The sequence below is a fragment of the Alligator sinensis genome, unplaced genomic scaffold (genome assembly GCF_000455745.1).
Source record: "Alligator sinensis unplaced genomic scaffold, ASM45574v1 scaffold1499_1, whole genome shotgun sequence".
In the NCBI taxonomy this organism is placed as follows: domain Eukaryota; kingdom Metazoa; phylum Chordata; order Crocodylia; family Alligatoridae; genus Alligator; species Alligator sinensis.
The window spans coordinates 31764-59234 of NW_005842494.1; the positions used below are offsets into that span (position 1 = coordinate 31764).

Consider the following 27471-nt stretch of genomic DNA (forward strand, 5'->3'; position numbering starts at 1 on the left):
GGTGCTTGCTAAGGCCTGGGACTGCACTAGAGTCTCCAACCAGCTCTGATCCTGGGACACCAGTAGGATCCAGTGATGAGGGAGCATCTTCTCCCAGGTTGTACTTCCGGGGCTTCCAGTGGCAGAGACCCTGCTTGCCATTACTCCCCATGAAGCCTGTGGACTGGGCCGTGTTACCTTGCTTACTATGATCTACATAAACCATGTGCTAAGTGTCTCCTGTGACAGGGCTGTAGGTCAAAAGTCAGGTGGGACATTGCCAAACAGATCATTGTCAGATTTCCATTAAAGTATCTATAGATGACTCGGTGCAGCTTGAACCAGGAAGGAATAACACAGCTAAATAAATGCATGTTACTTCAAAGCACCTCTTAATAAATACTTGATGGATCTTTGATTTATTGGGAATTAGTGACTACCTGTCTGTTCTGGACTTATCGTTATAGTCATGTGTTTGGTGTTGCATCTTGTCTTCCGTTCTATGCTGAAGCCATGGGAAAGCCCGTGGCGTACAGATTTTTTTTTCTTTTGCAATCAGCATGAAGGTAAAGTACAGTGTGTGCCACTGGGGGAAAACTGAAGATATGGCACGGTCTGTACTGTTCACATTTCCTCTCCTGCCTGCACCATAAGACCTGTTGCATCAGCACTGTAAAGCAGATTACATCACCCATGGATTCGCTTAACCCGGAGCCAGTAACAACATCAATGTGCATTCACTGTCTGAAAAAGCTGGCTCCTGACCTAAATATACCTGCTAAAGCCCAGAGGTGGGAGGAAGAGCTATGCCTTCCCTAGACCTGCTTACAGGAGTTGGGCAGAATTCTCCTTTTGGATCCATATGACAGAGCCAGACTTGAATATTGAAGTGAAGATCCACTCTGTGATCCAGGAGAGACATTTTGCCCCAAAGCAGTGGCTGATTATAGTGGAAACAAAGTTCAAGTGGAGTGAAAAACGTCATTTGCAGCAATGAATCATTCAAAAGGAGCTGGTCCTAGGTGTGTGTGTCAGAGTGACATTATTTACCTTGCTTCTCGCATCATTGCCGGACCATCACGACCATCGCTCTTGCACTACCACTATATACCTAGGTATTGTCATGTCTCTACGGGGGATGCTAGTCTGGATCCTAAAAAGTCACCGGGCACTAAGCAAATTCCCCCGTGCATGGGGAAACCTCTTTGCGTAATGATGCTTTCCAGGCTGCCTCCACTTCTGTATATGCCGCGGAGCAGGGCTCTCCATGGTGACGCAGAGGGTGAGCTGGCGTTGTATAAATTGGCCGTGACCAACGTGTGAAGGGGGGAAGTTTGGTTCTCAGGGGTTAGGGAGAGAGCAGAGGTATTTGCACGTTTGGGAAATGCTGGGGTTCAGGCTCTAGGTCATGCATCTTTACATAGGGAATTAAAACCCATTATAGGAACTGGCTACATGACTCACTTCTCTCTGAGCATCTTTTTAGAGGCTGCTCTGTCGACCTCACATGCTCCAGAAATCCTGAGCCAGCTCCTAAAATCATGAGATTGGTCTGAGAATCATAAGTGCGTTTTTTTCGTTGTTTTAAACACGTCGGCATCTTTTTTTTTCTCTTTTTTTAGCTGCTGGATGACACGCGGATCATACATTAAACTTTTCTCTGCAGCATATATTTTTAAATGAACACACAACTCCTCACTCAAGCTATTATAGTAGGGGGTTAGAGTGCTGTTGTAGTCATGATCCAATAGAAAATACCACCAAAAAATCTTTGCCTCTTACTATATTGTCACGGTGACCTGAGCTTCTAAGAATACACACCTAACAGGGCAAGAGGTGCAAAATAAGTGACTACAGAAAAGTTGGCAACACTGTAAAAGTAAGCTGGAGGTCTGCCTCGTGCACAGAATGCTCTCAGTATTGCTTAAATCTGATCTTTTTTTGGGGAAAGATCTTCACTGAGTATGTGAGCAAGTGTCACCGTGAGTCACCCACCCCCTCTCTCCTCACATACTGCACGTAGCCAGCTGTAGTTGCTTCACCATTGTAACACTCTCCTCTTCCTCTTCAAGAGCAAATAAGCAACTGCTGGTGCTCCTCCCTGCGCTACAGAAGGGGCATAAGATTTGGCTGGGAAAGGATCCTTAAGAGATTACAGCCCTGAAAATACTTGGCTATTTTTGACACAGATTTCCCAAGTGCTTCTCAGACTAAATGGTAGGATTTGTTGCAAAGGTTGCTAAAGAATAGTGGGTTGTCTTCTGCCACATTTTTTCTAAAATGTTCCTTATCTTTTCCTCCAACTTGGCAGCAAAGGTTACAGCTGGTTACTGTATTTCAAGGCATTTTCGCCCCGCGATAGTTTGAGAAGTGAGCATTGCAGAGAAGATAACTGCCAAAAAGACAGCAATCAGACAGGGAAAGTTCAAGGGGACTGCAATTGCTGCCAGACTCCTTAACTGCTGTGTAGCCCGTGCCTTGGCAGGGCAAGACTGGACTGCCTCGTGGAGCAGTAAGGTCTGAACTGAAAGGGAGCAATGGTGATTGCTTTTCCAGTATAGCAGTCTGAGACCGAGGATGTCCTTTCGTGTTTGTGAAGGGCCTTTAACACAAGTGCTACTAGAAACAAATCAACTGGTCATTTTAACAGTAACACCACTTGGTTTCTTTTTCTGAGCCTTCTGGTTTTCGGGCCTTTAGGTTTCACATGCAAAAGCTTTTATAAGGGACAGGGGTATAGATTCATAGATTCATAGATGTTAGGGTCGGAAGGGACCTCAATAGAGCATCGAGTCCGACCCCCTGCACAGGCAGGAAAGAGGGCTGGGTCTAGATGACCCCAGCTAGATGCCTATCCAACCTCCTCTTGAAGACCCCCAGGGTAGGGGAGAGCACCACCGCCCTTGGGAGCCCGTTCCAGACCTTGGCCACTCGAAATGTGAAGAAGTTCTTCCTAATGTCCAGTCTAAATCTGCTCTCTGCTAGCTTGTGGCCATTATTTCTTGTAACCCCCGGGGGCGCCTTGGTGAATAAATACTCACCAATTCCCTTCTGTGCCCCCGTGATGAACTTATAGCCAGCCACAAGGTCGCCTCTCAACCTTCTCTTGCAGAGGCTGAATAGATCCAGTTTCTCTAGTCTCTCCTCGAAGGGCTTGGTCTGTAGGCCCTTAACCATACGAGTGGCCCTTCTCTGGACCCTCTCCAGGCTATCCGCATCCCTCTTGAAGTGCAGTGCCCAGAATTACGCGCAGTACTCCAACTGCAGTCTGACCAGCGCCCGATAGAGGGGAAGTATCACCTCCCTTTCCACTTCCGTGCCACCCAGCAGGTCATTCCCTAGGCTGTAGGTGTGCTGGACATTTTTCCTCCCTAGGTGCAGCACTTTGCATTTCTCCTTGTTGAACTGCATTCTGTTGTTTTCTGCCCACTTGTCCAACCTGTCCAGATCCGCTTGCAGCTGTTCCCTGCCCTCCGGCATGTCCACATCTCCCCATAGCTTTGTGTCATCTGCAAACTTGGACAGAGTACACTTCACTCCCTCGTCCAAGTCACTGATGAAGACATTAAAGAGCATCGGTCCAAGGACCGAGCCCTGCGGGACCCCACTGCCCACACCCTTCCAGGTCGAAACCGACCCACCCACCGTGACTCTCTGGGTGCGGCCCTCCAGCCAATTCGCCACCCACCGGACCGTGCAGTCATCCAAGTCAAAGCCTCTTAACTTGTTCACCAGTATGGGGTGGGATACCGTATCGAAGGCCTTCCTGAAGTCTAAGTATGCGACATCCACCCCTCCTCCTGTGTCCAGGCGTTTCGTAACCTGGTCATAAAAAGAATCTTGTCTGCTTATGTCCTTAGACCAACACGGTTGCAGCCGTGTTGGTCTAAGGACATAAGCAGACAAGATTCTTTGGGTACATCTGATATCTTTTATTAGACCAACTCAAATAGTTGGAAGAAATTATTTATAAAGGGCAGAAACTTTGTTTAATGGAAGTGGAGGTTTTCACATAAGCAAGCAACTCTGGGAGCTCACAGAAAAACACCAAATGAGTCACAATTCAACACTGAATTGATCACCTTGCAGTGGCACCGCACAAGGAATTGAGTAACTAATTATGTTAAACTTGACTCAGGCTTTGACATGAGGAAGTTCTATCTGCGCAGGTCATTGTGTGGACACCTGATGCAGATTAGGAGTAGACTGGACTGATTTACCTTAGTGTTTAATCAAACTGATATTAGCCACTCTTGCTCTGCTTTCACTGTGTCCACAAGAGGGGATTGTACAGGTTAAACGGATAGCTGCTCAGCCGTCCTTAAACTGAAATAACAAGATCTAAATCAATTTAAGATAGGTTTACCCCATTGACTTCTGCTGGCATGATCCCTGACCCATGTAGCTCTGCTTGCTACCAGAAGCCCATATTACTAAAACTAGGGACTTTGACCAGTATAGCTTGTTTTGCTGGTGGGGGTGGTTTTACCATACATGCACTGGTAAAGTGGAATCGCTGAAGGAAAAGATTTATCAAAGCAAGTCTCTAGTAAGCTGTTCTCCTGAGCAAAACACAGTAAGCAGGATAATGGATTTGTGGACAGAAAAATAGTAGAGAAATACCAGTGGGGAAGGACAAAATGGGATAGAAAGCAGCAAAAACACGCCAAGCAAAGAAACAGCCTAAAAAACTCCTTGCAGGCTCTTTTGCTATCCAGTTAATTAAAAAGCATATGATTTATGATTAGATTTTATTTTTAGAGCTAGTCTGAGAGCAGAGCAATGACACGGGCAGAAGATGACCTCTCAAACACTCGAATTCTCTTTCAAAGCACAGGTCAGTGAGAGCTGTGAAAATCAGCTCCAGTGTGCCTCATATCGAGTGCCTCAAAACTGAAACCTCCACAACTATCAGCCAACTACACAACTTTGTTCCCTGCTCTCTAACCTATTTTTAATTGCTTATTTGCATTATTGCAGAACCGAGACGACCCACCTCGACCAATGCCTACTGGTGCTAGGCACAGGACAAACACAGAACAAAAATGCAGTCCGAGACCCCAAATAGCACACACTCTTAATTTTCCTATGCAAAGCTTTCATTTCTGAAGCCCAAGGTTCCCTGGGAGAGATGTATCCAGAACAAAACCCAGACTTCTGCTTGGCTTTCACTTTTTCATCAGCTCTGAGTTTTCCTCCTCTTGGCTGTCCCCCTCTTTGTCCGCTGTTTCACACTCTTGTCGGAGGATGACAGGGCAGTGGAAAGTGGCAACGTTCAATGGCATGCCTGTGGAGTACTGCCAGCCCGGCCTGTATTCTGGGCTCTGGCAGGGGCCGCTCCTCAGGATTAGGTTTCTGAGTAATTTTCCTTTCTTTCCAGAGCCAACCACTTCGAAGAGCGGCCCGCTCTCACACCTGGCACGTTGAGACCTGCAAAGTATTTGCAGAGAAGCGACTTGACCTAGCTGACAGCGATGCATGGACAATATTAACAAAATGCTAGAGTTGGATAAGGGGTTTAGGTTGTAGCCGTGTTGGTCTAAGGAGTTGGATAATACTTTCCATCCAAAGGCATCAGAGCGCTTTGAGGCATTAAGGCCTGCATATTCAGAGGAGCTTAGTAAGTTAGATACCTGTCATATTGAATGAAATAGTTTGAATGTTTGTAATGGTTGCCCATTAGCCAGTTTCAGGAAGACGACAAGATTTATCTCCTTATCTAGGTCATTGTTTTGGACTACGTGCAGAAGATCCAGACTTTGCTCAAAGTCTTAACTCTTGAATTTTATCTTTAGAGGTCTTTAACAAAGAGAACCTAACAATGATCCTCAAGCAAATATCCTGAGTTCCGAGAGATCAAACCCTAGGGCCTTTTGACAAGATTGGAAAGAAAAGGTCACTTGCAGTGGTATGGAAGTTCCCCGAAAGTAATTAAAATGATCAACAAAAGAAACTAATTACTAAGCAAAAGAATCTGTAAAGTAAGATCCGAGCCCAAATTTGGGGGTAATGACAGGTTTGAGTAGGAGTGGCCCAAGACGGCAACTCACTCAATAAAAACTGTAACCTACTCTCCCAATTTGGAGGTGACCTTACTTGCAGAACAACGAAGGAAGAATCGCAAGTGTAGGCCGGATCAGATTGATCACCTGAACCACCCTCTCCGTGAACACGAATCTCTTAGTTCACGCTGAAGCCGCGGAGCACCCGAAAGGGACTGAAGGAAGGGGACTTAGTCCTATCACTGCTGAGGCCAGCCCATTGGATCGTATTGCTGAGGCGAGCCCATTGAACTGTACTACTGAGGCCAACCCATTAAATTGTACTACCGAGGAATGAAACCATATTTAGGTGTTTGGCTTCTCGGAATTCTAGGATTGTAAGTATATTATGAAAAATAATAGTATTGATTCAAATTTAACTTTTAGTTGTAATTGTAGTTGTTTTTGTAATACTAATTCTTATAGCATTGTTTGGGAAGGAAGTGCATTCGGAGCATTGTTTCTGATATATGTAGTTATTGTGTTCTTAATGTTTGTGGTGTTTCTTAAAGCTAAGCAGTGTTATATGCGTAGCAAAGAATTTTAAAATAAAATTGTGTTGTATGAATTAAGTGTGTAATCATTGTGAAATCGTGCAATCAATACTCCCCCGGCCAGTGCATCAAAACGAATCAGTAAATTGTGTGGGATCTTCTCTATTCCATAACCCACTAGAGACAATATCCAGTGGGTGGTCAGCACTTGAAAATCTGTCCTTTTAAGTAATTGAGCTGAACTGAACCCATTCAGCTAGGCTATGGATGCAGATGGTGGGGAAAAAACCCCACACTTATGGCAGAAATAATGCCCCAGTCTGGCAAAGGCATTAAAATGCGCCTATATAACTGTCAGAAATCATTGGGACTGGTGCTTTGCTGAATGTGGCCCTCAGTGTAGGGGGAAAATATAGGAAAATGCAAGGCAAGTAAAGTTCAGTTTCAGTGCAATGAGTTTATCCATTTTTCCGCCGTGCTGATTCTGACATTGTTCTGCTGAAAAGATTAAGATGACAAGATAACATGAGAAAAAGAACAGCAGAAATCCCACGAAGTTGCAGCCATCACATTATTCAGCATGCTGCTGTGCCCTGTCTCTCTACTCTGTTCTGTATCTCTTGCCAGCAGGACAGCTGCTATCTCTTTATTCTGTTTTTATACAGCACCTAGACCAGTAAGACCTATCACTTGCCCCTTAGACACTAATAAGTTATCCGTTTGACTGATTTCTTGTATTTGGCAGTTACTACGGATCCTTTAGTGACAGGGACAGCTGATTTCATACATAGTAGAAAGAAAAGCAATCTTATGAATCTGAATATCAGATGCATTTCACATTTGTTGCTAAAATGACAGTCCTGTTGCATGGCATTGAAATGATTGCTATGGAAACAGATTAGCAACCCCTCTTCATTCAGTATTACAGGGAGATTAGATGAAAAGGAGTTAGTGACTGGAAGCTAAAACTTAAAGAATCCTGCCTCTGAAATATGGAAGGGAATTCATGGTTTGTGGAGGATATTTTCTGGGACATGCACATCTCATAGCTAAAGGATGTAGTAGTAGGTGATAAATGTTGTTAGCAGCATACAAGGCAGAACAAGATCCAGGTCTGTGTTCCATGGCTTTCTTGGCTATACAGAGGTAACGGGAGCAAATACGTGTCTCACTCAGAAAAGTCAACACATGCATCTCAAAAATGTGTTGAGCAAGAAGGGAAGTATTCTGCATCTGATTACAGCCATGCTTTGCAAAGACTATTGTCCACTGGACAGTCTGGTTTCACTCCTAAAACTATCAGTGGTATTTTTGGAGGGGATGTATACACATAACCTGGGAGTGTGTAATAGCTGATTGCATTACTTACCTCCTATGGGATTTTGTTTTTCACTTCTGCCAACTAAGTATTGCAATAAAGAGGTTTTAATAGAAAGGAAAAGGCTTTGTCATATGCAGGTGCTGTGTGTTTATATATAGAGCTTGTGAAGGTGGAAAACCTAACAATTTCCTGTCCCCGTTTAAACACCTAGATAAGGCACACAGTCATTGTAGGGCCAGTATCTAAGCACTCTGGGTGCATCTACACATGCGTTTTACTGCGGAGCTGACAAACTAGTTCTGCAATAAAGTGTCACCATCTACACATGCACCTGTATTAGGGCACAGTAAATTAATTAACTCTGCTGTTGGATAGTACTGTCCAGGACAGGTACTATCCTACAGTGGAGTAGTTATGTGCACCAAAATGCACACACTGACAGTGACTCTGTGCCTAGATATTGTGCATTCTGTAGGCAGTATGCTCCCGCCAAAGATCTCAAAGCCTTTACAAACATGCATGATTTAAGGCCTCACAAGCAGTGGTTGATTATCCCCATTTTACAGATGGGAAGCTGAAGATCACATTGGGAACATGGTTTCCTTAGTTGTGGTAGCTCTAGGAGCAGGCCCCAGTCTCCTGACTAGTAGGCCTATGCTCTAATCAGCAGACTGGTGTTCCTCTGAACTGAGAGCTCTTTCTAGTCTGTGGCCCTGGTGTCTTTACCACGATTGCACCTTCTAAAGGAGGATTAAGGAAAGATGGACTCCAGACTGGCACCGTTTGCATCATGTCTTTGCTTCGGGGGAGGAAAAAGGGGAATAACACAGCAAAGCCATGGTGGTGTGGTGGTAATACATGCTCATACAGCTCGGGACCTGTTTGCTAGCATCCCTTTTTATGCCTGACAATAATAGTTGTCACCAGGAACTCATTGTGCCTGTGCCTTGCACTTATGTAAGAAGAAAGACAGTCCCTGCCCCAAAGAGGTTGCAGCCTAAATAAAGGGGCAGGCAGAGTGTGAGGAGAAAGAAAAGGAGAGAAGGGGGAAGTGATCTGACCTGGCCAGGCAGCAGGTATGGTGGAGGCTTTTCCAGTGCAGTATTGCAGCCTCTGTCCCCTGCCCTTGAGTACAGATTTAAAGTCTTCACCCCAGTGCCAGCAAAGTCTGGGTAAGCACACAAAACTGTGAGGTTTTGGCCAATATATCATTTGCAAATCCAGGTTGTGACAGGCGAGGAGTTTCAGGTGAAATAAGAATGACAGAAATCCCAAATGTTTGCTTTTGAAATTTTGTAAATGACATGCCTTAGGATATTTTGCTTTTGTTTTGAGATGATGTTGCATTTAAAAGCCTGAATGAAATGTTTTCATGTATCCCACATGCACTCATTTGGCCAGAAAACGATAAAATTGCCTGTTCACAGCCTGCCTTTAAACCTACCTGGTTCATCTTAGTACTCCATTTGCCCTTTGCCACTTCTTCCTGAAGTTGGGCCTATCTCCCTCTCCTTCCATCCCAGCTAGGAAATATTGGATCTTTATCAGAGGCCTTTGCAAACCAAAGCAGCCATAAGGAAAGTGTCCTTGTGTGATCTTTATTGCTGTGATATAGCCGGGCGGCTCATTGCGTCCCCCGTGTCTGCAGGAACACCAGCGCAGGTCATGCCCCAGGAACACCGCGCTAGCGCTTTATCAATTATCTCAAGTTGTAAAGTTATACGAGCTATCAAAGCCTGTGTTGAGCTCTTTGAAATGATCTTTAGTGACCCTTTATGTCTGTAAATATTTCCGCAGCTTGTAGTAGAGTCCTTGGGATGCTAGACACTTTGGTTTCATTTATGATCCAGCCGTCAGCTGTGTTAAAAGGAAGTGAGCACGTGTTTGGCTGTGCTTGAAATTGCACTGTGTTACACTGTGATCCTATCAGAGCTCTAAGGCTAAGTAGGCAAGCTCCAGGCCAGTTTTTGGGTGAGAGACGTATATTGGCCTCTGTGCAATATCACATACTGGAATGAGCTGTCAGTAGTCCAGTCATGCTGACATGCCATTGCTACCTGCCCAATTTAACCTTCATTTTTAAATGGAACCGAGCTTCTAGCATACATGGAAGAAAGCTTTCCACAGCTTGCTGTATGCACAAATTTGCACTGGCTGAACTAAAGGCAACATTGCACCAATTCAGTTTACTAAGTGCAATTTTACAACATGCAATTTTCCCTTACATCAGTGGAAGCTAATGATACGTAACCCCAGGTTAAATTCATGTAAATCAGTCCATCTATAAAGTTGCACCCATTTAATTGCAGCCTCTCAACTACAGGTAAACTGGTGCATCTTCATTAACCAGGCCAGGAGGAGAAAATGTGGGCTGGCGTTCATGGGAGAAGTATATAGAGTAGATGTTTGTGAGCTAGAGGATGGTTTGTATGCTAGGACTCTTATCCCTGAATCCTGTGTCAGACAGCAATGGCTCTGCATAGTGACAGGTGTTGTTGGTAAATGTGGTGAAAGTGTTTAGGAGTTCTAACTCCTTTAAATCTATTCTTCTTTTAGTATCATTATGATGTAATAGATGGATGGAAAATCTCCAGTCTGATCAAATTCCCAGTATTCTTTGGCACCAGTCTTTTTGCATTGCTAAGTTTTCATTTTCCAGAGCAGTCTGGGATCATCCGTATAGAAATGCCCTCTTTCTGCCAGGTAGCAAGATTTCACCAAATATTACACAGCTCTGTTTTCATTGTTGTACTGATAAAGCAGAAAAAGGCTCATTGCTACATCTCCCAGTTCCACGTCCCATATATGGGCAAGGGTTAGATTGATTTGGACTTTGTCTCTAAAAAAAGACACGCTCTCGCAGAGGTGAATGATTTGGAGACTTTCAGCATGCGGTAGAAGTTACATAACAAATGCAGCCGTGTCTGGAAAAAAATACTGGTGGGGAAATCTGGGAGCAGGTTGGTGCAATACCGCGCCGGAATTAGTAGTGATCAGAGATCTTGTCCATTGCTGCCATCCCCTCTTGAACACTGCCACCTCCCCAGTCCAGAAACCTGGGGCTGAGAGGAACAACACATTGTTCTGTTGGAAAATGGAGATACAACAAAACCCAACTGTTCTGTAAAAAAATATAAGTTTCCTCCAGCTTTCTGAAAGAAACCAAGCAGGTTTCCCAGGCTCAACAGGTTGAATATTAGCGGAGAAAGTTTTCATTTTGGTTGAAAAGACCTTAAAAAAAAGACAAGTTGCAGTCATCTCCTTTCCACTTCCATGCTGGCCAGAAACCCCAGGTGGAGGTGTGCTATGCTGCCACTAGATGACCAGGATACATTTTGATTAGATTAGAGGGCAACTTAATTTAATTTCTGCCCATTCCCCAGCCTGTTCCTTCTAGTTTGTTTATTTTGAATTGAAAAATTTGGGGAAAAGTTACCCAGCTGTCATATCTGTGCCACAAACTGAGTGATTTTTCACTCTGAAGTGACACATACCGTGTAGAACATATAATATATACTTTATTCTTTTAACTATATGCTAGGCAGAGTTTAGCATTTGAACTTGCTGATTCCTTAATGTTTTAAATTCTCTGCTTAATGTTAATGAAGGTATCAGGAAGACTGGAAGAGCAAAACCATTAAATAAAAATGCAGCTATGAGTAAAAAGAACCTATAATTGATTTTAAAATGTTTTTTAGGGTGAGGCTTAAGTCAAGATCAATCTGTTGCAAATTCAATCTTTGCCCCCAACTGAGCTGGTGGAAAAGGTCAAGTTATATCATGAAAAAATGGAAGCAAATGGGGCATTTTTCAGTTTGTTCAACACTTCATAACATTTGATAACAACTGAAATTTTATATAAAGTTCAAAAAAAATTGTTTGAAAATAAAATAATTGGTTTTTGATTTGAGAGAGAACTCAAAAAACAAAGTTTGTTGACTTCTCCAAAAGGAGCTCTAGCTTTTAAAACTAACTAGCACATTTCCAGGTAGCTGAGCTGCCTGAATCACCGAGCTGATATCTAATTTGTTGTTTTCTCATTTGACCAGTTACAATCCAGTTGCTTCTCTTCCTAAGCCTTCGCTACCTGGGAAGGTGGATCATACCTTAGCTTGTCTGCCCAGAGTGGTGAACAAACAAGCCCGAGATGCCTCCGGTCTGAGCTTATTGACTCATGCTGCCGTCAGATCCTCAGTAAAGACATCAGACTACGTGCCTTGTGTCAGGCGTGTTTCCCTGCCCTCTGGACTGCATGTGCTGGTTAGTGGAAGCGACACCACCTAGAAATGTTTGATCTGCCCTACCTCTAACTGATTTTCCTTAGGGGAAAGAAAAAAAGGATTTTTGGTCAACATGAAACTTTTGTAGGAAACAGTTGTTGTGTTGAGGAACGTTGGATTTTTGCTTGGAGTCCTCTCAACTGTTTTTTCAATGATAACCTTGAAAAACTGGGAAAAGATCTTTAAAGAAAATGAAAACATTTCTGGAGGGGGAAAAAATGAGAAAAACAGAGGCTTGGGGAATGAAGGAAAAACATCATAACCTTAATGCTACTCTCAGATTTTGAAACAGCCTCCAGTGAAGAGGTGATAGAGGGGAGTATATTTGTACCTGCCTGGTGATTAAAGGAGTGTGTCGCAGGGCACGAAGGTGCCCTGCTCCTAGAAGAGCAGAAACTGCCTGGGGAGAGCCTAAAGAGCCAGACAGGAGCCCAGGTACAGGTTGCCATGGCAACAAGCCAGAGGGCAAATTAGCCTGCACCTGCACATGGTCAGCTGACCAGAAGGGGCGGGCCCTGGGTCCATATAAACCCTGGGCTGGAGCTAGGGAGGGCAGTTCTTTACCAGTGGTCAAGGGGGGAAGGAGCCCTCATGGCGTAAGTGAAGGGAAGGGGCCTGACTAAGTTCTGCTCCTAGCGTGTAAAGGGGCAGAGCCTATGCCTTATGCAGTTGGTGTTATGTTATAGCCCAGGGGCTTATGTTTGGTTGTAGTTTTATAAGACTGGTGGTTTGGTGAGGCTATTTGGGGAAGGAGGAGGCCTCATTGGGGGCCCACTACAGAGTGCGGACCCTGGTGCTAGTGAGGGTGCAGCATTTGGGGTGCACAGGCCCCCTGTGCCAGTGAGGCGCGGAGACAGGGCTGCGGAGAGCCCAGAGAGGACAAGGGGGCCAATTCATAGCAAGGCCCAGACTGGACAATGTCAATGCCATCTGTGAGGCTTGGGGCATGGTAAAGGGGTGGTTGGAGCCACGCGTATAGCCCATAAGGTTGGAGTGTCCTGGGACACCTATTTTGAAATGAGACCCACAAGGGGTCTGGGACCCACTGGGTTCAGGGAAGTCCATCAGGACCGTGTCTGACCAGACGTGAAGGCAGCCTTCCTCTATTACATTTTGCATCAAGATGTGGTGGGCGAGAAAAGAGGGTGCCCATTGGGCTGAATTGGCATGGTTGAGGGGCCTTAGGAGATCATGGCCATCCTTAGGGACCCCATCCCATGATGGATGGGGAGTTGCCTTGTCTCCCAGCTCTGGAAGGAAAGTGGGGTCCCCTGATCAGAGCTGCAAAGAGGATTCTGGGTTTCTGAGCTCCTTTCCCAGCTTTCCCAAGAAGATGACTTATGACCTTGAGCAAACCCCCTCTCTTGCCTTGCTTTTCACCATTTGTAACATGGTTGTATTGACAGTTGCCTGCATGCTAGGAAGGGCCTGAGGATCCATGTTTGTGAAGACATTTGAGTTCCTCTGATGACTGATGGTACAGAGCCAGGCAGTATTACCTCTCAAAGAGGACTTGCTTTAAATGATGCTCATTTATTGTTCTTTCTACAGTTACAGAGCTTTGGGGGTTTTAAGAGATCCTTAAATATTCTTTCATGCTGTATACCACCTCTGGCTCCTTTCTTTTCCTTGTAATTCAAAGGAGTGATTAAAAATCATGCAAGTCTGTCCACTTTTAACTAATCGGCTTCACATTTGAACAACTGTAACAAAAGCTATGAACTCGGATAGTATTCCTGAGAGAACTCCCCAAAGGATAAACACAAACTCATGTGCCTTATTCCTACTAGTAACTTGTGGTTGAATCAGAGAGAGAAAACAGAACAAGGCCATGTACTCTCACACATCAGCCACCATCAGCTTTAAAAATTCATGGGAAAGCCCCATTTTCTCTGCAGCATCATTGAAGTCACTGTTAATGAATATGGCCCTGTGTTTGTCAACTGAATCCAACCATGGAAATGGTGTAAGGAGCTGACGCTAGGTCTGGGAGGCAGTGAAATGCTGTTCCAGATCATTTGCCCAGGTCCCTTGTTTTCAGATCTGGAACTATAATTGGCAGTCAAAGACCCTGAACGTTTGGCACACTGGTATTGTTCTTTATCTTGGTAGCACGCAATATTAACATCGCTCAAGAAGAGCTCTGTCTGTGTATGTGCGTGTGCAAGTCTCTCTGAAGCTGCGATCCCTTTTCCAGGCTCTCCACCAGCTAGTTGTCTTGGTGGGGAGGTTGGTTTCTATCTCAAAGGCTGTGGGGCAGTTTTGTTCAAGCCACTTTGACCCCTTTCCACGTTAAGGTTGGCACCAAACCAGCAGCAGCTGTATTGATTGTTGCCAGCGTGGCATGCACAGGACAAATTGAGCTGCCCTTGACCACAGCTCAGGTACAGATGCTCTGCAATGCTCACTGGGTCCCGCCTCTGAAGGCTGAGATCTCTCCCTTTTATGAACTTCTGTCTGCAGAGTGAAATGTGAAAGGCATTTAGCTTCCCAGTGCAGTGCAACCACTAAAGGGCAGGAGGTGAAGTGATTCTCATCCAGTGAGTCTCATCCAAATGATCCTTTCCTTGGAGGCAGCATCCATAGGGCAGTTCAGTCAGGGTACGACACATAGAAAAAGTGCCCTGAGCTCTTTTGTGGCCACAGTTAGGAGATATAATACTGAGACGCTCTAAAAATAGAGTATACCAACTCCCATTCATTGTGTTACCCTAGGGAGCATCTCTATATTATAACCTCTGTCACTACAAAGTGCAGAGTCATTTGGTGTTGCATCCTATGCTCTTCCTATTGGCTTTGGTATCTTTTATGTTGTAGTAGTTTGGGAGTGTTGTTGCAATGTTGTGATGTATGAGCGCCAAGGATTTTTTGTGGTTATCTTTTATTGGACCAACCGTATAGTTTGACAATCCCAAAAGATTGTTGAACAGATCTCTCAACTAGGCAGCTAGTCCGGTACAAGACCTCACATAAAATTTTTTGCCAATTAGCTTTGGGATGGTGACAGAAGTTGTAGGGTTTTTGGTTTTGTATGACATCTTAGACATCTTATCGTAGGGAAAACTGGGGTTTCAGCATCTATTTTAAAATAAGTATTTTTTCCCCTTATGTCATGTAGGACTCAAAATTCACGCACAAGATTAAGGTCTGCAGCAATTTGCTCCCTAACAAGATTACTACAAACAGCACATCATCAACCTTCCATGTTGCTCCTACTTTTTCAAGTAATGATTTGAGTTAAATGATGTTTTAGGTACTGTTCTAAACACTGAAATGAAGGCGGCAAGGAACTTCCCCTTGTGCGTCTGCCTTGAAGGTGTGTCACATCCATGTACCTAGTAAGCCCCAGTCAACACGCTATATGCAGAATCATGTTTTTGCTCCCACGGGTTGGATAAACATTGGTCCGGAAGGGTGTAGACCAAGCTGATCCTGCCTTTATTAGGAGTTGACTAGCTAGCCAACCCAGCTCCTTGCCGGCCTTATTTTTCTATAGCTATGACTAACACAAAGGTGGCACTTTGAGCAACAGAGCTTCTCCTAGTACTAGAGCTTTGGCTCAGAGGGCAGAGTACTAACCAGTGACTCACACAACCCACTTCCTGGACAGAGCGATTTTTGTCTGCTTCCAGGGAATGTCCTGGCTCAGCCTATGGGCGCTGATGGGAACTCAGCTTTCAGCTGCAGTGTGCTGTGCTATTTCCAAAAAGGACATTAAAAAAAAAAATGCATGTCCCCTCTTCCAAGTGGGGAGCTGTCTCGATCATTACCCCCCGGTACAGTTCTTCAGTTCTGTTTCTCAGGTACTGATGTGGCCTTTCTGTTAATGTGTCACAATCTTTAAACGACGGGGAATAAAATGCATGAAACAGGGCAGTGCTATTTCCCATCGTGGAGATTAGAGCAGTTTGCTGCCTTTTTGGGTGTGGGGGGGTTGAGCATCTGGGTGCCCTGCTCCCTGGAAAGTGCCCTAACCATTGGGATAAAGGATGGCAGGGTCATTTCTGCCCCAGCTCCTAATATGGTATGACTTACCTGGCTTTGTGTATGTATCTGAGCCATCCCATCTTGCCCTGGGGCCACACTGGCCTACTGTGTGTGCTCAGGGTGGGTGCCCAGCTGAATGGCAAACTGCCTAAGTGCCAAAAAATGAAGTTGCGTGGCTGCGGATGTGCCGTTAGATGGGATACAGGACTCAGCCCTAATGAGGGTCTCATTGGCAGTCTGCAGCAGGACGGGGTGAGCCTGTGCCCCCAGTTGTGAGGCTAGAGCCCGTCCCGCAGCCCTGTGCTTTACCGTGAGCCCCAGCTGCAGTGTGTTTGCTTCTGTTTTACCTCCTGCAAACCAGGCTCCACCCTGTTCTTGCTCTTGTTTAAACCTGCCCAGCCTGCCAGGCCAGGTGTTTGTTTTCTCCCTGTCTGGGAGCTCTGTGGGAAGGACGAGGGGTGGGGAACAGAGCACTCAGGATAAATCCGGAGCAGCTGGCAGGTGCGTTTCCCTGCCCGACCCGGGTCTGTGCCACAGAATTGCAACGCTCTGCATTAGCATCCCTTCCTGGACTGTGAACCCCTGGTGCGTTTAGCAGTTCATGTTCAGAACTTGAAGTAATGGGAAGAGCATGTAAAGCATTTGCAGCTTTCTCAAGGGGTGCTGGCAAAGAGGCTGCTCTTGCCTCACCGAGGTGACCGATCTTATCAGTGATGCAAGCTCTTCGAGGGAGGCCTTTAGAAAGGCTGGCCCAGAGACTGTTACCAGGAAGGCCAGATCCCGCTCCCTCCAAAGTCAACGGGAGTTAACTTAGGTGTTTGGTATTTGGGAATGCATGGTTTTTAGGACTCTTTGGATGAATGGTCATCTGTAAATACTGCGGACTGGCCTTGATGGCCTAGGATAAGCCCTTCCAGTCCTATGTTCCAAAATGAGTGGTACCCAGGTACAGGGGCATTCAGAGCATCGTTGCTTAAATAAAGCAGCAGTGCACCAGTTGGGTAATCATTGCCAGTAGCAAGACAAAGAGGAGGCTTTGATATAAGAGGCAGTTCCAAAAGAAAGCCCCAGAGGTGAACACTCGGTCCCCTTTTACCCCAGTTCCCTCTCTACAAAATAGGGAAGAATAATCTACCACAGAATTGTAACGAAGATTAACGTTCAAAACTCCTGGGTACTATAACACAAGGCCCAGAATGAGACTGGCCTTTCTTCTCTGTGCAGGAGCCGTGTAGATAGACACACATTCACACTACACGTGGGAGACGATCACCAACGGTACACAAGCACTAGCAACAGCGGTGGCCTCTTTGTGTCGCTGCTCTTTGGGCACATTTGATAGAATAAATCCCACCCTTAGTCTTCTTCAGTGTTCCCGTTACTTCCCGCAGACACGCTGTGAGCTGCTAGCGGAGGGAGGAGGCTCGGCAGAATTCAGATTCCAGGATAAAAAATGTGGTATTTCAACTTTATTAACTGAGCTCCTCCAGAGGCAACCACACCTCGGAGTGATGCTTGTGATGCCACACGACTGGCACACCCAAGACCAGAAGAGAACTCAGATGCTGTAGCCTGAGGTCTGATTGTTTTTTAATCTTTGATGTTCTCTAGGCCCTGGGCACTTCAGGCTGGCAGGAGGGGGAGCGAAGTTATTTTGCACCAGATTAAAATCTAGAGCTCCAAAGCAGAGTAGTTTGTTTTAACAGCCAGCTTTCCAGCAGCACAGAGAGAAGGGCTGGAGTATGGAATTCATTCTGGATGAGCGTTACGGGGAGCTCAGGCCTGATCCAAATGCATTCACAAAAGAGAGGAGGGTAGAGCAGAGACCCCTGGTTGCACTGGTTTCTAATGGGAACTGTGTGACTCTGGGGACTTGGCAAGCGAGTGGCAAGCTTTCCACCTCTCTGACTGCATTTCAAATGCAGTGCACGCGAGCAGTGCCTGAAAGTCATTGTGCTCTGAGCAGGTGGGTGGTCTGTGTGTGCAGTCAGCTGGTGGGTTGCAATCCGGGCCAGAGGAAACCAGCATCCACACAACAGTCAGCAGTTCCAGCAGAATAGCCAAAGCAGTACGAGACTTGGAAAATGAGGCGTTCGCACTTTCACATGCCCTTCACCAGCAGGCTGAAAAGCATGAGGAGGCCACTCTCACTGATGCGTAGCTCAGCAGTCGCTCTGCTGAACTTAATCTGATGTAAATGAGTGTAGGAATGAGTGATTACATTCAGGGTCAGGAGATCTGGATTCATCCTAGCCCTTCCATAGTCTTCCTGTGTGACCGTTGTAAAGTGGTTTGTTTCAAGTGCTAAGCATCCTGGAAAATCTAGTCACTTATTTCAGAGCCAGGTCCTTTGAAAATGTGGGTTTTCATGCATCTGCCTCAACTCCCCATCTGTTAAATGGGGATAATGCTAATAGCTATCCAGATTCTTGGGAGAGTATGTTCTGTGCTGACTCTGAGGAGCTTGGATGCACTGAGATGGGGAAGGGGCATGCAGTTATATAGAATTTAGTGGTGCAACTTTGACGTCAAGCACGCCTGAGTATACTGACAAATCCCATGTGACGACAGCTCCATAGACAAATTCAGGTTAGCTTTAAAGCAGCCAGCTCCTGTGTCCATCCGTGGCATAGCTGTCGCCCTGTGAAGCATAGCACAGACTCTAAAACTTGCCTGAGAAACTGAGTAAACACTGACTGTTACCTGAGCTTGCGGCTTTACAGCTAGCTCAGGTATGTCTGCAAGGTGAAGTCATACTTCTGACTGCAGTGTTGACCCACCCTGTGCTTTTAGATATGAATTCCCTTTCTGATTAATTGTAGGAGTCTTTGCTTGCATGGTAATGCTCAGTGAGCTCTGTCTCCGGCTGTGGGCACTGTCTGGGATGTCGAATGAGTTGCTCGGCAGATGGGTGTGTTCATTTGAAGATCCCTGAATCACTCCCTTTATCATTACTACACCCACAGGAACATACTTCCTCAGGTGAGGCTCTGTTTAAAAGCTGAGAGTGAAAGGAAACTGCCCTGCTATTTCAGGAGAGAATTCAGATCAGCCGCTGGATAACGGGGGAAGAGAGGAGAAAAGGCTAGCCCCTAGCCAGGTATGTACAGCACTGCACAGGCACCAGGGGCCAGGGCTTGGTCCCCGTGCACAGTAATGCAGGAAAAGTGGCAGCACCGGAGAGGATTTCTGGTGTTAGCTCAGGGCAGGCAACAAGAACAGTCTTGTGGGATTAAGTTGCAGCAGCGGAAAACATTTGTATGCTACATCAGCGTTGCTGCACTTTCCACCTTCCCCCAAACCTGTGGAAGACTTTGTCCCTTCCAGCTGCATTCTCAGCCTTGTTCCAGGTCAAAACTGCAGTCCCTGCTGGAGTTCAGAGACTGGGATGGCAAACACTGAATGCACTGTGGGCAGAGCAAGAAGGGGCCTGCCTGGTTGGTAGTCTTTTGTAAGGTGTCGCTGCTGAGGTGTGTTTGCTTTCTGAGAGACTCACTAGATTTTGACTAAAATTGAGAAGAGCTCAGGTTCCCAAAGAAATTCAGACATTGCTTAAAAAAGGGTTGCTTTATCCTAGCTGTGGTTCTTCAGAGACAGTAGAAATAATGTACAAAGATCCCAGAAGTCAGTGCCCTGGGGGCGTGGATCCTAGCTATAGTTTATGAGCAGAGATCCTGGCTTTCTCTGATTTAAAAAAATCCACAATTTAATCCTGGAAAAATGTACATTTGGGGTTACTTTTTTTTTAACTGAAAATTGGGGATTTTTTTTAATCGGACAAAACAAGGTTCCATGTTTATGAGCAGGTAGTTGTACTAACCAGTTAAAAAGAAAAGCCAAGGATCTTTGCATTTGCTTCTAGCATTATGTAATTCAAATCTATGCTGTGTCTAGCCTGAGGGGCTGATTTTTCTTCTGCTTACACCAGCACAAATGAGGAGTAACTGTAGTCATGGGAGTTACCCTGATGTAAAATGGTAATGAAGAGCAAGGGGCTATGATTTGTGCTTTCAGTACCATTTAATTCACTCTTCCAATTCTCCCACAGGTGAGCCTTCTGCAACATGGAGTCTCCTCACCTCCCCAGCCTGTGGTCTTTCCTTATTTTCCTAGGTAAGCTCTACTATCCTTAATTGTGCTGCTAAGATGGCCTTGGGGAGACTTGGCCTGTGTTTGCTCTGTTTAACTCTACTGGGATATTTAGGGGGTGGACAAACCTATTGCCCTGCGTACACCTGAAATGAAGTGAATTCATGGTAAAATCTACCAGTGGTTCTTGCAAAGGTGATTAATGCATGAGCAGCTAGAAACACAGCATGCTGAAGTAATAATTGTACTGTGGTAGCAGGCAGGAGGATCATGACCATTGTGTTAGGTGCTGTACAAGCTAAGAAAAAAAGGTTTCTGTCCCAAACAGATCAGAATTTAAGTATAAGGCAAGAGACACCAGACAGACCTGGGCAGACAGGGCAGTGCAAGGTAGCAATGACGTCGTATTAATCAGCATGACACACAGTGATCTCAGCAACATCAGCAGGTTAAACACCAATGGCTTTTGAATGCAACATGGTGGAGAAGGGACTTAAGAAGGGATTGTTAATTGGGGCCCCTGATTTTAAAGCATCTTTTCCTATTCTCAAAAATGAATGCAATTTAGGACAAAAGATGCATTTTGTTTTCCCCCATTTATGCCAGGGGCTTGCTTTGTGCCTGAGCACTAAGCTTGGGCTCACCTAGTTGGTCCAATGTACCCTTCCTCTTATGTCAGATGGTGTCAATGAATGAGGCTCGTTTCTGGCACCAGCAGTGATGATTGTGTCCCCCTATATATTCTGTTACCAAAGTCTAGTTCTTGTGTTTTAGCTGTACCACAGATACTGGCTGCCCAGGGAACCTGTTCACATGGCGCTTGCTACCCACCTGTGGGAGACCTGCTTGTAGGAAGAATTCATCACTTGAAAGCCTCGTCTACCTGCGGTCTCATTCAAGCTGAGACCTACTGCACTCCATATGGAGAAGTACGTGCAACTCTTCTCTCTGCATTCATAAACATTACATAGCAAGGTTAATAGGCATGCGCCTGTCCTGTCCCTTCCCTATCAGCTGTGCTGAGTTCACCCTCTCTCTGTTCATTCATATGGCCCTATCCCCAGAATATCAAAGCACTTGGTAATGGTAAGTGTATTTACCCTTTGAACTGTGTCCATACTCAGGGCATAAAAAGAGTGGTGCAGCTTGTGTAGACATAGCATTGTGTAGTGAGGCTGATTCATCTATGGTCGGTTAGAACCCAAAGCTGAAAGCAAAATTCAAAGTGCAAATAATCTGTAGCAGCAACATTTTCAGATCAAAATTACAGGAAACCATTACATTTTGTTTGGTTGTACTTGTGAACTCCTGAATGATACCAGGCTTCCTCAGAATGGCCAGCCCTCTGACTCCAAGGTTGGCTCCAACTTCGTTTCTCTTCCTAGCTGCGAATGCAAGTTAACTCTGGTGGGTCAAACTCCTTTGCTAAGTTATTCCTAAGAAGTGGCCAAGCAAGATTCTGACAAAAAATGAGTTGGCTCTGGGTTTCATCCCCAAAAAACAAAAAAGAAAACTAGCTGCAAGCCAATGCACTTTGGCTACATCTGCTGATGTTTGTCAGGAGAAGAGGGGAAAAGAACCAGCCTTGCTGAAAAAAGAAAAAAGTTCTGGGTGCAAAGGTCTAATTGCAGCTTCCTGGCCTCTGAAACCAGCCCTGACTCTCAGTTAGGATGCATCAGAAAACCATCTGTGCAAAGGACTGAGAATGTTGTGGGATTAATTCCCCTAGCACAGCCGTGGCCTAAAGCCTTGTTATATTAATTTGTGATCTGTAATCTCAATAATCACCTGTGATGGTTGCGCGATAAACCTGGGTTTAATGCAGCCAAGGAAACTGGAGTCTTTCTAAGCTGGTGTAAAAGCAGAGGGAGGGACGAGGGCTTGAACAGAACAACAGGCTTTTACTGGCTAACGTTTTCTGCTTCAACAAGTCTGGCTTTAAGTCCTGTCCAATCTGAAGGGCATGATACAATGATAAATGTGTTACCTGATAGTTGGCTCAGTAGGATTTCCACACTTGTGTAGCCACTTGAATCAGCTGTGAACTGGAAACTCTTGGCCAAGTGCTTTCTGTAATGAAGCTATAAAAGGGCCTGCAGCTGAACTCCCTTGCTTGGGAGTTTGTCACAGGAATTTTTAACCCGAACCTTTGCACCTGGTGTATTACTTGTGGCTTTGGACAGATTTGGGGGTTTCTAAGTTATTTTTTGTGTTGCCGGCTGTTGGGTTGGGTTAGGCATCTCTAAAGCTCAGTCTCAGCCCTTCGTGGTATTGTCAGGAAAGTGCCTTCTTTACAGAGCTGCTTTGCAGCTCTGGGTATGGCAGGTTCGCTTTATGCAAAACAACCTACTGCCACTTTGAAGGTCACTTTGACCTTTGGAAATAGTGCACATCTTTATTGGTTTGGCCTAGGTAGATTTCTTCCCTGGTTCCTGTTAATGCACAGCCATGGCACTGTGCCACATGCTGCCAGGCTGGTTTTTAGGGTAAATTTCCCATCCTCAGTTTTATGATCCTGACTGCAGGTTTATTCCACAATATCCATCCTTTGTTCTTCTTGTGACATTGGGAGCCAGAAGGATGCAGGAAAACTCACGGGAGACCTGACAGGCCTAAGCAGTCCAAATGAAAATCAAGCATGTTCATCCGATCCCATCTCTGGGTCTGTCCACATGGGAACTTTCAGAAAAGTTGAGATGAATCAAGTGAAGGTGTGAGCTAAATGTATATGTCCCTGCTCTCTCAGGAGAAACCACATGTGTACAGACATTCACATATTTTTTCCCCAGAGTAAAGGTGGCTACTCTGGGAGAAAAATAACTCAGGAACAACCCAAGTGAGGTGGATCCCCGGAGAAGAGATCAAATGTCTGTATAGGCAGATAAACGAGGCACAGGGTAATACAAGGACTGCTTCCACCAAACTGAAGTGGGCTCAGAGCAGGGATGGCAGCAGTCTTTTGTGGCTTGAGATTTTGTGGAGTTTATAGGTTTTGCATTCTGGAGGTTTAACCCTTCAGTTTTAATACATTAGCAAGAAATGTTCATAGGCCCATATGGCAGAAAAGTGCCATTGAAAATCAATGGGATGTATGAACCTGCCTGCTCTTTGGACTTTTTGAAGTCTCTATGTGTTCTGCAAAAGGGAAGCTTGCTTTACCTACCTGGAACATAAGTATCTTCCAAAAGCTAATCCAAGTGGGTGATATCAGTGGCCTGGTTAAGAGCAGGCATCCTGGTTTAACGAAAAGAGGGCAAGCCTATTATATCAGCATCGATTGCTGTAGTTTAGGATAAGGCAGATGCCCTCTCACAGTCTGAAGCTGAGACTGGATGTCTTTCTAGCTGACATGCTATCACTCAAGCAGAAGTTATAGTCTGAGGCAGAACTAAGTGAGGTTCTCTTGCCTGGGTTATACAGGAAATCAGAGTAGATGATGGCAAAGGTCCTGTCTGTCCATGGAGTCTTTGAAGTGATTCTGTCTTCAGTCTCTGTGTTCCTTCACACTGCCTAATTTAACACCAAGGTGAGCAGAGTTGAGTCCACTGGTCAATAATTTCTCCTTTCTAAGAGTAGCTCAGACTGAATGAGCCTGAAGGCTTGGCTCTGCAAGATACTGCGTGGCTCTGGCATAAAGAAGAGGCAGGCATGCAGTCAGCCTCACGTGCGAGCTGAAGTAAGTGAGGCTAGGGACAGTGAGAGAAGAGCCTCTGCTCGTAGCTTTGCATGTCCTCTCTCCAGCATATATCTGTATCTCTCTCTTCCTGAAACCATAGGCTGACTGTCATTCCCAGCAGCTCCCACTCCTGTCTTGCACCTACCATGATGAATGAGTGCAAAAATAATTCAGCTCAGTGTTTTTTGGGTGGAGACCTCCCCACTCATTCAGCATTTCCTAATGTTTTTTTCTCTGTTCAAGTGAGTTTTTGGCTTTATTTTTTTTTTTGTACAGGAGGGAAGTAGGGTTCATCTTAATTGCGGAGGCTCCGATTGCAGGGAAAGGCCATGCATTCCCTTATGGGCTCCTCAGTCCACTTTGGCGCACAGCACAAACATGTCACAGAGCAAATGGCTGCAAATTTAGCATCTATATTTTGCAACATCAGGAGAGGGCATGGGATGAGGGGTTGCTGGTCCTCTGTTGCCAGCTGGCTGGTGTTTGCTGTCTGCCTTTGGTGCCAGTTTAAATTATCCCAAAGGGCGCTCTTTTGCAATCCTCAGAGGTCGCTTGCTACTGGCAATCTCCAGGCCACTGTCTGCTTCTAGTGCCCTGACTGTGAGGCCCTCTAACCTTTATACTTTGTACCCTCCTGGCTTAGGGTGCTGTCCAGAAGGAAGCTGGTATAGCCATTTATAGCAAAGGGAGATATAAAAACAATTTAAAAAGTGAAGGGGGTAGAAATTGGACAACGAATGAGCTCTCTTGAAATATCATTTGGGGCTTGGGACAGCTAGGTTTGAGCCAGCACAGCAAGTAAAAACTGGAGAAAATGAATTAAAAAAACCCAAGAATGCTAGAAGCAAACACTGGTGCTGAGGCTCAATCCAGCTGCCATTTATTTATCTAAACGCTGAGCAGTAATTTGCTAGGAAAATGCCATGTTCAAAACATTGTGGCAGTTGCCGTGTGTTAGGCAGCACCAGTGAAAATCCTAGGGGTGACAAGGCCGAGTGTGGTTCCCTTGTGTATTAGTAGGTCTAAGTAGAGTTTGTAGCAGAGCCTGGCATTTACCTTCCAGATGACTTGTATGAAAACCACGCATGGCCGTCTGTGCACTAGGATTTTGTGACACGATGGCTACGGCATAGTAAGAACGCAACCCGTTCCCCATGAAGACCGGAGGCCTCTGCATTTTGTGCACATCCTTCCCTAGTTATGAGCTTCCCTCCTTGCCCTGGGAGGCTGTGTCTGAGTGACGGGGAGGCCCGTCTTCCTTACTCCTTGGCTTTCTGTGGAGACGGTTTACAACGGGGCCAAGTCTGGTGCAGGCATCCGGGTGAAATCCTGGCCCTGTTGAGGTCCATGGGAATTGTGCCATGAACTGCAGAATGGTCCCAGTTTCATCCTTGCTCTTGAGGGCTCTGACCCAGCAAAGTACTTAAGCACATGATAGTCACAATGACTTCAGTAGGTTTTTTATGTCCTTTGCACAGAAATGTGCAGCTCCTGGATGCTTCTGGGATGAAAAGTGGGTAACTGGGCTCAGCTGCACAATCCTCTGGTTGTCTTCTCCTGCATTCACCCTACTTTGAATGTGTCTGGGACCAGATCATGCAATCTCAAGGCTTCAGACTAATTCCCCTCCTTTTTTTGACATGATATTTGTGCTGGGGGCCTGAGATACTGTCCTCTGTGCAAATCCATGCAAGGAGATGCTCCCATCCATAAGGAGCTTATGATCTACGCAGACAAAGCTGACAAAGGAAGAAAGGATCATGGTCTCCATTTTACAGAAGAGGTAATGGGGCTCAGAGAAGTTGAGAGAGCTATCTAGGGTCTCAGATCTATGGCAGAAAGGGCTATTGACAGCCTCCCCACCGTTTGCATTCCAGATCTGAGTTTAGAGAGAGCAGCAGGAGTTAGAAAACCTGGCTAACAGTGTCTGCCTACCTTGGGAAATAGACCCCTTAATCACAAGATCACCTGTCGTGTGAGTGGGTCCAGGATGACGTGGCAGGTGGAAGTGCCTTTCAGTTTCCTTTGATATGAGAGCAGAGGTAGAGTTGCTGGGATGGGATCACGAGGCCAGCAACGCTCCTTTAGCAACCTTTGTTTCTGTAGCTAATGCACTGTAGACTTAAAACATAGCTTAGATATAAAACTACCTGCAATTTTTCTGCTTACTTTCTGGCTAATTGGTTTCTGAGTTACCCCAAGTGCCCTTCATGGCATTGCAAATATTTAAAAAATGTTTGAAGAGTGGAGTAAAAAAATAAATTCCAGTTGTGTACAGACAAGGTTCAGGTGAATCAGATAATCTTAGAGGATTACAGGTGACCTCACCACTCCAACTTTCTCACGAGGTTATCACATGAAAGACCTTGGATATTAAAATGTTTGCATGAGGTCAAGGACACTGGCACAGGGTGGGGGGGGGGAGGCAGTTAGCGTATAGTAGCCATGAAGAGGGAGCAGACATCTTAATCATCCCAAGATATGGAGTGATAACAGGACAGTGTTACGTGGCCAAGCCAGGTGAGGAAGTGGGAAGTGGCATCTGTGACCAGATACACCTAATCTTCCAAATGCAGGACAGTTACATAAGGGGGCATCACTCTCCTCTCCCTGTCTGAGATTTATTATCGGTACCCGTCTCAGTAGCTTTGAGGCCTTTAGGTGGATTCCAAATAAGCAGAAGAAAATTGGCGAAGGAATATCCTACTAATGCCCGTGTTTCTGCCTGTTTTGTGACCACCTGAGGGCTGCTTCGGTGTGCAGCCTGCATGAGCTGACTGTGGATCTCTGCACAGTTTCTGTACTGAGGAAGCACAACCCAAATTGACCAAGCAGTGAATGGAGGCTAGAAAGCATGCTACTATTTCTCCCCCACCTCTGGCCATCTGGGGCAGATCTACAGCCCTTGGGTAGGTTAGGATCAAAGACCTTGAGACAGAAGACCCCGAGCCAACAAGCTCATTTTCATTTCTGACCCAAAGGAGGATTCAAGCCTGGGCCATCTGTGGAGAAAGCGTATTTCTGAGTCATTGGTTTGTAACTTTTTGACTGTGGAACAAACCAGTCTGCCTTCTCCTGTCTGTCCTCCTCAAGGTAGAGCACAAGCACTTGTGACTGGCTTCCCAGAGAACTTGGCCTTGGGGTTTGCAATGGCTGTAGTCTGTCTTATTCTTCCACTAGTGCACGTAATATTGGCTTCAGTCCTGCAAGAGACAGGTCCCAACCTGAATGGTGGTAGCCACTCTTTTCTCCCTGCTCCCATTCTCTCTTTGTTTTTCCTCACTTTGGCTATCCTGAGTCGCAGAAATACTAACCATTGCATATGCCTCTGAGACATCACATCAGCCCCTTTATTGGCAAATGGTGAAGAGTAATACTTTTGGTTAATCCCCTAACCACTGCTGTGTGCAGATAAATGGCACCGTCTTGTTTTTCCAGACAGTTGTAGCAGGTTTTAAACCAGCTCTCACTGGGAGAACTACTGGCTGAATAGACTGCATGGGGAAAACTAGCCATTACACATTTGCTCTTCAGAAGGACAGATAAGCTGAACATGGATCTTGTTCAACCCCAGGCACTTTCTCCATGGGACACTTGTTCAGCA

The 27471-nt window shown here is 45.6% G+C and overlaps 1 protein-coding gene across 1 annotated transcript in view; it reads left to right on the top strand.

The window, feature by feature from the left end:
* Positions 1-27471, top strand: part of LAMB3 (laminin subunit beta 3) — a 75039-nt gene that overhangs the window by 18067 nt on the left and 29501 nt on the right. The window contains exons 2-3 of the mRNA XM_025212955.1: positions 20151-20215; positions 20966-21120. Of these exons, the coding sequence (XP_025068740.1) occupies positions 20167-20215; positions 20966-21120 (204 nt within the window). The 5' untranslated portion in view covers positions 20151-20166. The remainder of the gene's footprint in view (positions 1-20150; positions 20216-20965; positions 21121-27471) is intronic.